Source organism: Opisthocomus hoazin, chromosome 1 (genome assembly GCF_030867145.1).
Source record: "Opisthocomus hoazin isolate bOpiHoa1 chromosome 1, bOpiHoa1.hap1, whole genome shotgun sequence".
Taxonomy (NCBI): domain Eukaryota; kingdom Metazoa; phylum Chordata; class Aves; order Opisthocomiformes; family Opisthocomidae; genus Opisthocomus; species Opisthocomus hoazin.
The window spans coordinates 155352527-155366007 of NC_134414.1; the positions used below are offsets into that span (position 1 = coordinate 155352527).

A 13481-nucleotide genomic window follows, 5' to 3' on the forward strand; every position below is an offset into this window, starting at 1 on the left:
CCTCTGCCACGGACACACTTATACTCCCATACCACAACAGCACAGTACTGCCCACGCAACCCCCTTCTCCCCATCACCGTCCCCCACGCATCTCGGTAGGGTTTATGCTTTCCTGTGAGTGCGTGCGTCATTCCCCAGTGTTCCCAGCCAGCCAATCCTTGCTCACATTTCATGCCCTGCCCAACCCCAACACGTCTCATCCTCACTCAGTGCTTCCTCTTCACATCTCTCTGGGCAGCTACAAAAGGCACGTCCCTCAAAGGACAGGGGCTTTTTCCCCATGGTTCCCCGCTGGTTCTTTGTGGCCACGCTGTCCACCATGGGTAAGTGAACTCCACTCACCCCTGAGCACCGACACCGATTGCCCTGCTGCTGTCCCAGCTGCGCAGCCAGTTGCTGGCAGTGCTCCGTTCCCCAAAGGTTCCTGTGCTGAGGACGGGCAATGAAGGAGGTGGGCAGGGGTCCCTGAATCTCCAGAAATGGCTGTCTGTTTTCCTCCTGTGCACAGCCCCCAAATGGTTCCTTTGTTGGACACAAACTGCCCAGGAACGTTTCTTGCCTATTGGGGAGAGTATGGAAACTCACCTGCTGATCTGAAGAGCTCTCCCGTCACTTCTGCTGCTCCCTACTCTGTCCTGTTCCTTCTCACCCTCTTCTCTACCAGCACATACTGCCTACTGCATGTTTCTCCATTTTATTGTTCTCCTCAATGCTCCTCCTTTTCCCTTCCAGCGTTGGCTCTGGAACAGTCCCCAGACACGGTCATACGACAAGGCGAGTCCGTGAGTCTCAGCTGCTCCAAGAAGAAATCCACCAACTTATATATGTACTGGTACAAGCTGCCTTTGGAGAAGGACTCCAGGCTGATCCTAGTGGCTTCTGTATATCAAGGTGCTAAAGCAACTGTTGAGGAGGATTTCCGAAGCCGTGTGAAGGGCAGTGAGATACAAGGAGACGGGATGACCCTCTCGATAGAGCACGCCTTTCTCAACGACTCTGGCACGTATTACTGTGCGGAGAGTGAAGCACAGTGGCAAGGCTGCCGAGGGAGCTGAGCGCAAACCCCCTGCACCAAAGGGACCCGCTCTCCTCCTCGTCGCTGCTGACCAAGGCAGGACGATGCCTTTCCACTCAGTACCTCCTCTGCTTCCTAGCCTTCCCTTCCTCCTCCTCTCAGGCTCTGTGAGTTCATTTCTCCTGCTTTCTCTCCTTGCTGCCCCACTCCTCCTTGCCTCCCTCTTTAACTCTCATTTACGTTGCACTCACTTCCGTCAGCCCTCTTCCCCTCTCTGCCTCCCTTTCTCTCCCCACTGCTGCTTTCTGTCTCTCCTCAATCTGCACTCTCATTTAACTCCACCCAGAGTGGCTGTTATCAACATTCTTCTCCTATTAAATCCAAAACACAGCAGCTACTGGGAGGAAAAATTAAACCCATCCTGACTGAAACCAGGACACCCTCTCATCAGCTCTGCTGGGCCAGGGCTGGAAGGAGCCCTGCACACACACACACACACACACGCACACACGCACACGCACACACACACAACTCCACATGTGCGCACACACACTCTGACCCCTCATGTACCTCCCATTCTCATCACAGTGACCATTGCACCAGCCTGGGGCAGTTCCAGTACTCAAAGCTGGGTATGACCGTCCCGGCTGGAGTGGGCAAAGGCTCTGGAAGCTGAGCATCTCCTGTCCCTGCCGTCCCTCTGTGGAGGAAAGAGGGCTGGGGAAAGCAGCCAGGAAAGGGGGTCCTGGCTCATGGGAGGTCCTGCCCTCCTGGTCCCAGGAGCAGAGCTGTTATGGGGAGGGACAGCCTGGGGCAGATGAGACCCCATCCCAATCTTTCCTTTGGGATGTTCAGGAACATTCCCAGCTCTGCTGCAGAGAGGAAGGGAAACTCACTGCTGTGGGATTCACAGCTCCCTGCAGGAGGGCACCCTAAAGCTGCAGGTGCTGTTTTGCTCTGCAGAAGAAGGGATGGAGGAAGAGCTGCTCTGCAAAAGCCACGAGAGCCCTCAGCAGGCAGAATGCTTGGGCTGTTGTGGTGTCTTTCCCGGCCACTGGAAAGACACGGTACTGCATGGAGGAAAAGGGCCCTAACACAGCCAGGGGAAAAAAGCAAAACCAAAAATCTCGAACAAATGAACCATCTCTGGCAGGTGGAGAGAGGGAAAGTGCAGGGGAAAGCTCAAGGGACCTATATGTGTCCTTCATACCTCATTCCTCCAGCTCTAAAGAACTTCAGAAGGAGAGGGAGAAGGACAACTCTCTGCATTCCTCTGCCACGGACACACTTAGAGTCCCATATCACCTCAGCACAGTACTGCCCACGCAACCCCCTTCTCCCCATCCCCGTCCCCCCAGCATCTCGGTAGGGTTTATGCTTTCCTGTGAGTGCGTGCGTCATTCCCCAGTGTTCCCAGCCAGCCAATCCTTGCTCACATTTCATGCCCTGCCCAACCCCAACACGTCTCATCCTCACTCAGTGCTTCCTCTTCACATCTCTCTGGGCAGCTACAAAAGGCACCTCCCTCAAAGGACAGGGGCTTTTTCCCCATGGTTCCCCGCTGGTTCTTTGTGGCCATGCTGTCCGCCATGGGTAAGTGAACTCCACTCACCCCTGAGCACCGACACCGATTGCCCTGCTGCTGTCCCACCTGCGCAGCCAGTTGCTGGCAGTGCTCCGTTCCCCAAAGGTTCCTGTGCTGAGGACGGGCAATGAAGGAGGTGGGCAGGGATCCCTGAATCTCCAGAAATGGCTGTCTGTTTTCCTCCTGTGCACAGCCCCCAAATGGTTCCTTTGCTGGACACTGCCCACGAATGTTTCTTGCCTATTGGGGAGAGTATGGAAACTCACCTGCTGATCTGAAGAGCTCTGCCATCACTTCTGCTGCTCCCTACTCTGTCCTATTCCTTCTGACCCTCTTCTCTGCCAACTCACAGTGTCTATTGCATGTTTGTCCATTTTGTAGTTCTCCTCATTGCTCCTCCTTTTCCCTTCCAGCTTTGGCTCTGGAACAGTCCCCAGACACGGTCATACGACAAGGCGAGTCCGTGAGTCTCAGCTGCTCCAAGAAGAAATCCGGCAGCACTTATATGTGCTGGTACAAGCTGCCTTTGGAGAAGGACTCTGGGCTGGTCCTAGTAGTTTCCGTATATCAAGGTGCTAAAGCAACTGTTGAGGAGGATTTCCGAAGCCGTGTGAAGGGCAGTGAGATACAAGGAGACGGGATGACCCTCTCGATAGAGCACGCCTTTCTCAACGACTCTGGCACCTATTACTGTGCGGAGAGTGAAGCACAGTGGCAAGGCTGCCGAGGGAGCTGAGCGCAAACCCCCTGCACCAAAGGGACCCGCTCTCCTCCTCGTCGCTGCTGCCCAAGGCAGGACGATGCATTTCCACTCATTACCTCCTCTGCTTCCTAGCCTTCCCGTCCTCCTCCTCTCAGGCTCTGTGAGTTCATTTCTCCTGCTTTCTCTCCTTGCCGCCCCACTCCTCCTTGCCTCCCTCTTTAACTCTCATTTACGTTGCACTCACTTCCGTCAGCCCTCTTCCCCTCTCTGCCTTCCTTTCTCTCCCCACTGCTGCTTTCTCTCTCTCCTCAATCTGCACTCTCATTTAACTCCACCCAGAGTGGCTGTTATCAACATTCTTCTCCTATTAAATACAAAACACAGCAGCTACTGGGAGGAAAAATTAAACCCATCCTAGCTGAAACCAGGACACCCTCTCATCAGCTCTGCTGGGCCAGGGCTGGAAGGAGCCCTGCACACACACACACACACACACACACACACACGCATGCACACAACACACAACTCCACATGTGCACACACACACACTCTGACCCCTCACGTACCTCCCATCCTCATCACAGTGACCATTGCACCAGCCTGGGGCACTTCCAGTACTCAAACCTGGGTGTGACTGGCCCGGCTGGGGTGGGCAAAGGCTCTGGAAGCTGAGCATCTCCTGTCCCTGCCGTCCCTCTGTGGAGGAAAGAGGGCTGGGGAAAGCAGCCAGGAAAGGGGGTCCTGGCTCATCGGAGGTCCTACCCTCCTGGTCCCAGGAGCAGAGCTCTTATGGGGAGGGACAGCATGGAGCAGATGAGACCTCATCCCACTCTTTCCTTTGGGATGTTCAGGTACATTCCCAGCTCTGCGGCAGAGAGGAAGAGAAACTCACTGCTGTGGGATTCACAGCTCCCTGGAGGAGGGCACCCTAAAGCTGCAGGTGCTGTTTGCTCTTCAGAAGAAGGGATGGAGGAAGAGCTGCTCTGCAAAAGCCACAAGAGCCCTGAGCAGGCAGAATGCTTGGGCTGTTGTGGTGACTTTCCTGGCCATGGCTCTCACTGACGTTACTTGCTGTGATCGCTGTGCTGCATGGAAAAAAATAACCCCCCAGAGACTCCAGCGGAGGTGGAAGTTGGGGGGGGAAATTAATAAACAAATGAACCATCCCTGGTTGAGGGAGAGAGGGAAAGTCCATGGGTAAATGCAAGGGACCTATGTGTGTCCATATCTCATTCCTCCAGCTCTCAAGGACTTCAGAAGGAGAAGGGGAAATCACAGCATTCCTTGGCCCTGCACACACTCAGCCTCCCATGCCTCCTCAGCACAGTACTGTTCATGCAACATGCTTCTCCCCTGCCCTCCCCACCCACCATCATGCTCTGGATCTCGGCAGGGTTTATGCTTTCCTGTGAGTGCGTGCGTCATTCCCCAGTGTTCCCAGCCAGCCAATCCTTGCTCACATTTCATGCCCTGCCCAACCCCAACACGTCTCATCCTCACTCAGTGCTTCCTCTTCACATCTCTCTGGGCAGCTACAAAAGGAACGTCCCTCAAAGGACAGGGGCTTTTTCCCCATGGTTCCCCGCTGGTTCTTTGTGGCCACGCTGTCCGCCATGGGTAAGTGAACTCCACTCACCCCTGAGCACCGACACCGATTGCCCTGCTGCTGTCCCAGCTGCGCAGCCAGTTGCTGGCAGTGCTCCATTCCCCAAAGGTTCCTGTGCTGAGGACGGGCAATGAAGGAGGTGGGCAGGGGTCCCTGAATCTCCAGAAACGGCTGTCTGTTTTCCTCCTGTGCACAGCCCCCAAATGGTTCCTTTGCTGAACACAAACTGCCCACAAATGTTTCTTGCCTATTGGGGAGAGATTGGAAACTCACCTGCTGATCTGAAGAGCTCTCCTGTCACTTCTGCTGCTCCCTACTCTGTCCTGTTCCTTCTGACCCCCTTCTCCACAAACCCGCGGTGCCTACTGCACGTTTTTCCATTTTGTCGTTCTCCTCACTGCTCCTCCTTTTCCCTTCCAGTGTTGGCTCTGGAACAGTCCCCAGACACGGTCATACGACAAGGCGAGTCCGTGAGTCTCAGCTGCTCCAAGAAGAAATCCAACACCATATATATGTACTGGTACAAGCTGCCTTTGGAGAAGAACTCTGGGCTGATCTTAGTGGCTTCTGCACTTGAAGGTGTCAAAGCAACTGTTGAGGAGAATTTCCAAAGCCATGTGAAGGGCAGTGAGATACAAGGAGATGGGATGACCCTCTCGATAGAGCACGCCTTTCTCAACGACTCTGGCATGTATTACTGTGCGGAGAGTGAAGCACAGTGGCAAGGCTGCCGAGGGAGCTGAGCGCAAACCCCCTGCACCAAAGGGACCCGCTCTCCTCCTCGTCACTGCTGACCAAGACAGGACGATGCATTTCCACTCAGTACCTCCTCTGCTTCCTTGTCTTCCCTTCCTCCTCCTCTCAGGCTCTGTGAGTTCATTTCTCCTGCTTTCTCTCCTTGCCGCCCCACTCCTCCTTGCCTCCCTCTTTAACTCTCATTTACGTTGCACTCACTTCCGTCAGCCCTCTTCCCCTCTCTGCCTCCCTTTCTCTCCCCACTGCTGCTTCCTGTCTCTCCTCAATCTTTACTCCGCAGACTTCCTGTCATTTAGCTCCAGCCAGCCCTGCTCAGCACTCTCTCTGCCAAACAGAAAGGACGATTGCCTGAGAAGGTCTTGGTGCACCTTGGTCAGCTTGTGCACTTGGGGAAGCTGAAGCCAGAGTGGGATCTTCCAAAAACACAGGGTGTAGTGGCTCGTAGTGTTTACTGTGATTCAGCCTCTGCGAGGCATGGGCAGAGCTGCTGCAATCCCAGGCAAGGCATGGAGCACGGTGCATGAGAGCACTGACCCCTAGCCTGTGCCATCTCCTAAGCCTCAAGTGCTGTCACTCCTCTTGATGGTGAAGTGAGAACTGAGGTATCCAGGCCCATAAACCCACGGGGATAGGGAATGCAGGCATTCTTGCCCTCCCCTTGACAGGAGTAGGTGGGGAGATGTGCCCTCTGAGCAGAGAAGCAAGAGGAGGAGGCAAAAGAGAAAAAGGAGGAGAGGAGGAAGAGGAAAAGGAAGAGGAAGAGTAGAAATTGAAGGAGGAGGAGGAAGCGGAGGAGGAGCCACAGAAATGGTGTGTGTATAACGGATCACAGCAGGGTGTGTGTGTACAGGCAGTGTGTTTAATGACGTTTATGGGTGTAGACCTGGAATGACTGTGTATGAAACTCTGAGTACACAGGAGTGTGAATGTGTGTGTGCGTGCATGCCGTGGTGTGCATGTGCAGTGATGTCTGTGCATACACATCCACCTGTGTGTCCATTTGTCCATGTCCCCTCTACCCCCAAACATGATTACCCTGACAAGGCTTTCCTCTCGCTGTCCCACTGCATCAGGGAGGGACGGGCAGCAGGTCCAGGGTCTGAGAGTGAGATGCACTTCTCTGGAAACCAGGAACCCTGGAGATCTCAGGTAACCAGCAGTGGAAGGATAGGGGGTGATAATCGTTGTCACAGGGAAGAAGCTTACTAGGGGCAGGGTGGAGGAGAAGCTGCCTGGCTGTGCACGGTCACATCTGATGCCCAGGGGAGGGGGGGTCTCATTTCTGTCAGTCTCTGGGGCATGATGCACAGCCTGCAGGCAGAGGGGTCCAGAGGAGATCGAGTGCCTGAACGCTGGGGTCGTCTTCCTTTCTGTGGGGAGATTTCAGGTCCTAGAGGAATAGAAGTGAGGGCATGCAGGAGCAGCTCAGGTGTACAAACTGTCATGGAGCGATTAAAGCCCCATGCGTGAGGAATTAATGGTCTTGCTTTTGTGATAATTGTGCCTGTTACAGAAGCAGGGAAGGTGCTTTCCTGATGTCGAAAGCCTTCCCCTGGGTCAGAGCCCACTGCCATGGACACCACCCTGGTCCAGCATCTGTCCTGCCAAGGACAATAGTGACTAACAGCCATGAATGAAATGTCTCCACATGAAAGCCAAGAGCAGCACCCAGGTGACTGTCTTCTTTATACCTCCTTCCCTTTCTGTATCACCATGGTTATCTGCTCCACGCACAGAGCCAGAAGGAATCCAGATGTTGGAGCTGCTCCTCCTTTTACGCCCAGCCCCATACTTTTTTCCTGATGGAGAGGCGATGCACATGATTTGAGGCAGAGTGCAGGTAAGCTTCCCATTTAATGTGCGGGGCAGTTTCTTTGTCTCATAAATAAACCCCAGGAAAGAGAATGCACGGTTGGACTGGTGCAGTTAAGATTTTGACCACGAGGTAGCACCAGTAACTGCTGAGAGAGCAGGACTCTCTGTGGCTCTGTGTAACCATACAGTGCCCTCCAGGGAAATGTAGGTGGCTGGGCCACTACCCCTGGCTCCAATCTTCAGGCACTCCTACTCCAGGAGTAGCCTGCGAAAGCCAGCATCAAGTCAGCCCTTCCCACTCCCAGATCCACAAAATCCTCAGAGAAAAGAAGAGAAATAAGCACTTGTCCTGGGTTCAGCTAGGATAGGGTTAATTTTCACAAGAAGCCAAGAGGGAACAGAACCAGGAAGGCTGACCCAAACTATCCAAAGAATTGGTGTATCCAATACCAGGTAAAGTCATGCTCGCTTTGGAGGGGGGAGCTGTCCTGGGAGAGGTGAATCACGGCCCCATTGCGTGCTGGGCATGGGGCGGTAAGAGAGAGTTGCCCGGTGTATTCCCTTGTTTTTGTGTATTCTTCTTATCAGTACTGTTGCTGTTACTGATTTCTTCCTTTACATTCTGTTCAACTGTCCTTATCCTGACCAAGGAGTTTTGCCTTTGTCTGCCCATACTCCTCCCCTCCCAACCCAACCAGGGTTGAGGGGTGGTAGATGGGTGCTGCGGTCCTTTGTTGCCAGCCAGGGATAAACCGTGACAGTCGTTCCTGGCGCCCAGCGTGGGGCTGGGGTAATGGCAGGGCTGACCAGAGTGCGCTAAAACAACTTTGTTGTAATTTGTTCTACACATTTATTTTACTAATTAAATGGTCGCTGGTAAAAACGATGCTTTCTTTGGTCACATGGCTGTGGTATGTAAACCCTTACTTGCAGTATGTATTCACTGCGGTGATGTTCGTCACCTCTCGTAAAAGGGTCAGCGTTACCATTTTGCTGTACTGTGTAATATCGAATTATGAAAACATCGTAGGCCGTGAGGTTAGGCTTGTGTTTGTGTGCAATAACGCGGTCATTGCCATATCTCGGATGTTATGTCCCGGAATTTATTAATAATCAAACCGAATCTGTGGGGAAAACCGGAGTGGATACTTTCCCCCCCTCTTTCACCCCTCCTCTCTCCTTCATCCTATTCATAACAGCTTTTCAGAATTTTGAGTGTTCATGGGATGTTCAAGCCAGCATGCTCCTATCGCTATGTCTCCTGAATATGTTTCAGATCTTGTTTAGGATTAAACAATGAGATGAAATATTGCCCAGAGATCTGCCCGGAGGCTGGATAGCTGTGTGTGGCTGGGTGCGTAGGACAGCATAGGCAAGTATCTAGGAGAGTGGGCACCTCCAGCGTTTTTGAACCTCAACTCTGAACAAGTGCAGAATCCTGACACACTAGTGAAATATTTGGAAAAAGCATGCTGCGACCCTGGCATTTCCAGAGAGACACAAATCACTGCAGTGGGCTGGGGTCTGGATACCCCAGCCCCCCAACAGGTGCCTCAGTATCCCCAGGCCCCACAGTGGGCACAGTGACTGCTCCAGCCCCTGTGACAGGCCCTGCAGTTAAACCTGAAAACCAACCCCTGCCAGTATCAGTAGCCCCTAGACAGAAAAAGAAATACAGAAAAAAATCAGCTCGCACAGTAAGGGATGGACCAGTATCTCAGCTATTAGAAGTAAGCGTTTCTCTGCACGAGAGAGGGGATATCGAGGGTACACACCATCAAATGGAGTAAGATCGAGGGACCTGCACAGAAGATCCAGTTTTTAGGAATACAATGGCAGGATGTGCATCATCAGATCCCAGTGGATGTGATCAACATAATATCAGCTATGTCTCCACCGACTAGCAAAAAGGAAACAGAGGCTTTCTTAGGTGTTGTGGGTTTTTGGAGGATGCATGTGCCAAATCACAATCAGATCGTAAGCCCTCTCTATCAAGCGACCTGGAAGAAGAATGTTTTTGAATAGGGCCATGACCAAACCGAAGTACTTGAACAGATTAAACGGGAGATAGTTCCGTGCAGTATCCCTTGGGCATGTTCAGTCAGGACAAGATGTTCAAAATGTGCTCTACACCGCAGCCGGGGAGAATGGCCGTACCTGGAGTTTGTGTCAGAAAGAACCAGGGGAGACTCGAAGTCAACCCCTTGGGTTTGGAGTCGGGGATACAGAGGATCCAGGGCCCGTTGTACTCCAACTGACAAAGAGACACTGGCGTCATATGAAGGAGTATGAGCTGCTTCAGAAGAGATGGGAACTGAAGCACAGCTCCTCTTAGCAAACCGACTGCCGGTCCTGGTTTGGATGTTCAAAGAGAGGGTCCCCTCTATGCACCACGCCACTGATTCTGCATGGAGTAAGTGCGTCCTTAATACCTCATTCCTCCAGATTTCAAGGACATCAGAAGGAGAAGGGGAACTCTAAGCATTCCTCGGCCCTGCACACACTTAGACTCACATGTCACCTCAGCACAGTTCTGTCCATGAAAACCCCTTCTCCTCTCCACATCCCCATCGCCCCCTGCATCTCGGTAGGGTTTATGCTTTCCTGTGAGTGCGTGCGTCATTCCCCAGTGTTCCCAGCCGGCCAATCCTTGCTCACATTTCATGCCCTGCCCAACCCCAACACGTCTCATCCTCACTCAGTGCTTCCCTTCACATCTCTCTGGGCAGCTACAAAAGGCATGTCCCTCAAAGGACAGGGGCTTTTTCCCCATGGTTCCCTGCTGCTTCTTTGTGGCCATGCTGTCCGCCATGGGTAAGTGAACTCCACTCACCCCTGAGCACCGACACCGATTGCCCTGCTGCTGTCCCAGCTGCGCAGCCAGTTGCTGGCAGTGCTCCGTTCCCCAAAGGTTCCTGTGCTGAGGACGGGCAATGAAGGAGGTGGGCAGGGGTCCCTGAATCTCCAGCAGTGGCTGTCTGTTTTCCTCCTGTGCACAGCCCCCAAATGGTTCCTTTGCTGGACACAAACTGCCCACGAATGGTTCTTGCCTACTGGGGAGAGATTGGAAACTCACCTGCTGATCTGAAGAGCTCTCCTGTCACTTCTGCTGTTCCCTACTCTGTCCTGTTCCTTCTGACCCCCTTCTCTACCAACCTACATTCCCTACTGCACATTTCTCCATTTTGTTGTTCTCCTCACTGCTCCTCTTTTTCCTTCCAGCGTTGGCTCTGGAACAGTCCCCAGACATGGTCATACGACAAGGCGAGTCCGTGAGTCTCAGCTGCTCCAAGAAGAAATCCAACACCATATATATGTACTGGTACAAGCTGCCTTCGGAGAAGGACTCCAGGCTGATCCTAGTGGCTTCTGCAGTTCAAGGTGCCAAAGCAGATGTTGAGGAGGATTTCCGAAGCCGTGTGAAGGGCAGTGAGATACAAGGAGACGGGATGACCCTCTCGATAGAGCACGCCTTTCTCAACGACTCTGGCACGTATTACTGTGCGGAGAGTGAAGCACAGTGGCAAGGCTGCCGAGGGAGCTGAGCGCAAACCCCCTGCACCAAAGGGACCCGCTCTCCTCCTCGTCGCTGCTGCCCAAGGCAGGACGATGCCTTTCCACTCATTACCTCCTCTGCTTCCTTGTCTTCCCTTCCTCCTCCTCTCAGGCTCTGTGAGTTCATTTCTCCTGCTTTCTCTCCTTGCCGCCCCTCTCCTCCTTGCCTCCCTCTTTAACTCTCATTTACGTTGCACTCACTTCCGTCAGCCCTCTTCCCCTCTCTGCCTCCCTTTCTCTCCCCACTGCTGCTTTCTGTCTCTCCTCAATCTGCACTCTCATTTAACTCCACCCAGAGTGGCTGTTATCAACATTCTTCTCCTATTAAATCCAAAACACAGCAGCTACTGGGAGGAAAAATTAAACCCATCCCAGCCGAAACCAGGACACCCTCTCATCAGCTCTGCTGGGCCAGGGCTGGAAGGAGCCCTGCACACACACACACACACACACACACACACACACGGACACACACGGACACACACACAACTCCACATGTGAACACACACACACACACACACTGACCCCTCACGTACCTCCCATCCTCATCACAGTGACCATTGCACCAGCCTGGGGCACTTCCCGTACTCAGACCTGGGTGTGACCGTCCCGGCTGGAGTGGGCAAAGGCTCTGGAAGCTGAGCATCTCCTGTCCCTGCCGTCCCTCTGTGGAGGAAAGGGACATGGAAAAAGCAGCCAGGAAAGGGGGTCCTGGCTCATGGGAGGTCCTGCCCTCCTGGTCCCAGGAGAAGAGGTGTTATAGGGAGGGACAGCATGGGGCAGATGAGACCCCATCCCACTCTTTCCTTTGGGATGTTCAGGAACATTTCCAGCTCTAATGCAGAGAGGAAGAGAAACTCACTGCTGTGGGATTCACAGCTCCCTGCAGGAGGACACCCTAAAGCTGCAGGTGCTTTTTGCTCTGCAGAAGAAGGGGTGGAGGAAGAGCTGCTCTGCAAAAGCCACAAGAGCACTCAGCAGGCAGAATGCTTGGGATGTTGTGGTGTCTCTCCTGGCCCTGCCTCTCACTGACATTACTTGCTGTGCTCACTGTACTGCATGGAGAAAAAGGGCCCTCACAGCCAGGGGAAAAATAATCAATAAACAGATGAACGATCTCTCGCAGGTGGAGAGAGCGATAATGCATGGGAAAATGGAGCCTCCCATGCCACCTCAGCATAGTTCTGGCCATGCAACCCCCTTTTTCTCTGCCCTCCCCATTCCCGTCCCCCCTGCATCTCAGCAGGGTTCATGCTTTCCTGTGAGTGCGTGCGTCATTCCCCAGTGTTCCCAGCCAGCCAATCCTTGCTCACATTTTATGCCCTGCCCAACCCCAACACGTCTCATCCTCACTCAGTGCTTCCTCTTCACTTCTCTCTGGGCAGCTACAAAAGGAACGTCACTCAAAGGACAGGGGCTTTTTCCCCATGGTTCCCTGCTGGTTCTTTGTGGCCATGCTGTCCGCCATGGGTAAGTGAACTCCCCTCACCCCTGAGCACCGACACCGATTGCCCTGCTGCTGTCCCAGCTGCGCAGCCAGTTGCTGGCAGTGCTCCGTTCCCCAAAGGTTCCTGTGCTGAGGACGGGCAATGAAGGAGGTGGGCAGGGATCCCTGAATCTCCAGAAATGGCTGTCTGTTTTCCTCCTGTGCACAGCCCCCAAGTGGTTCCTTTGCTGGACACAAACTGCCCACGAATGTTTCTTGCCTATTGGGGAGAGTATGGAAACTCACCTGCTGATCTGAAGGGCTGTCCCATCACTTCTGCTGCTCCCTAGTCTCTCTTCCTCATTCTGACCCTCTTCTATACCAACCCGTATTATCTAGTCCATGGTTTTCCGTTTTTTCCTCCTCCTCAGTGCTTCTCCTTTTTCCCTTCCAGCGTTGGCTCTGGAACAGTCCCCAGACACGGTCATACGACAAGGCGAGTCCGTGAGTCTCAGCTGCTCCAAGAAGAAATCCACCAGCTCTTATATGTGCTGGTACAAGCTGCCTTTGGAGAAGGACTCCAGGCTGATCCTAGTGGCTTCTGCAGTTCAAGGTGCCAAAGCAGATGTTGAGGAGGATTTCCGAAGCCGTGTGAAGGGCAGTGAGATACAAGGAGACGGGATGACCCTCTCGATAGAGCACGCCTTTCTCAACGACTCTGGCACGTATTACTGTGCGGAGAGTGAAGCACAGTGGCAAGGCTGCCGAGGGAGCTGAGCGCAAACCCCCTGCACCAAAGGGACCCGCACTCCTCCTCGTCGCTGCTGCCCAAGGCAGGACGATGCCTTTCCACTCATTACCTCCTCTGCTTCCTTGTCTTCCCTTCCTCCTCCTCTCAGGCTCTGTGAGTTCATTTCTCCTGCTTTCTCTCCTTGCCGCCCCACTCCTCCTTGCCTCCCTCTTTAACTCTCATTTACGTTGCACTCACTTCCGTCAGCCCTCTTCCCCTCTCTGCCTCCC

At 53.5% G+C, this 13481-nt stretch overlaps 1 gene segment (V, D, J or C); it reads left to right on the top strand.

Annotated features, from left to right (window-relative positions):
* The first annotated feature begins 10218 nt into the window (after window positions 1–10218).
* On the top strand, window positions 10219–11025 carry LOC142361178 (T cell receptor alpha variable 38-1-like). The segment is given in 2 exon segments: window positions 10219–10294; window positions 10703–11025. Coding segments are annotated over 2 exon segments (366 nt in total).
* Window positions 11026–13481: the final 2456 nt, after the last annotated feature.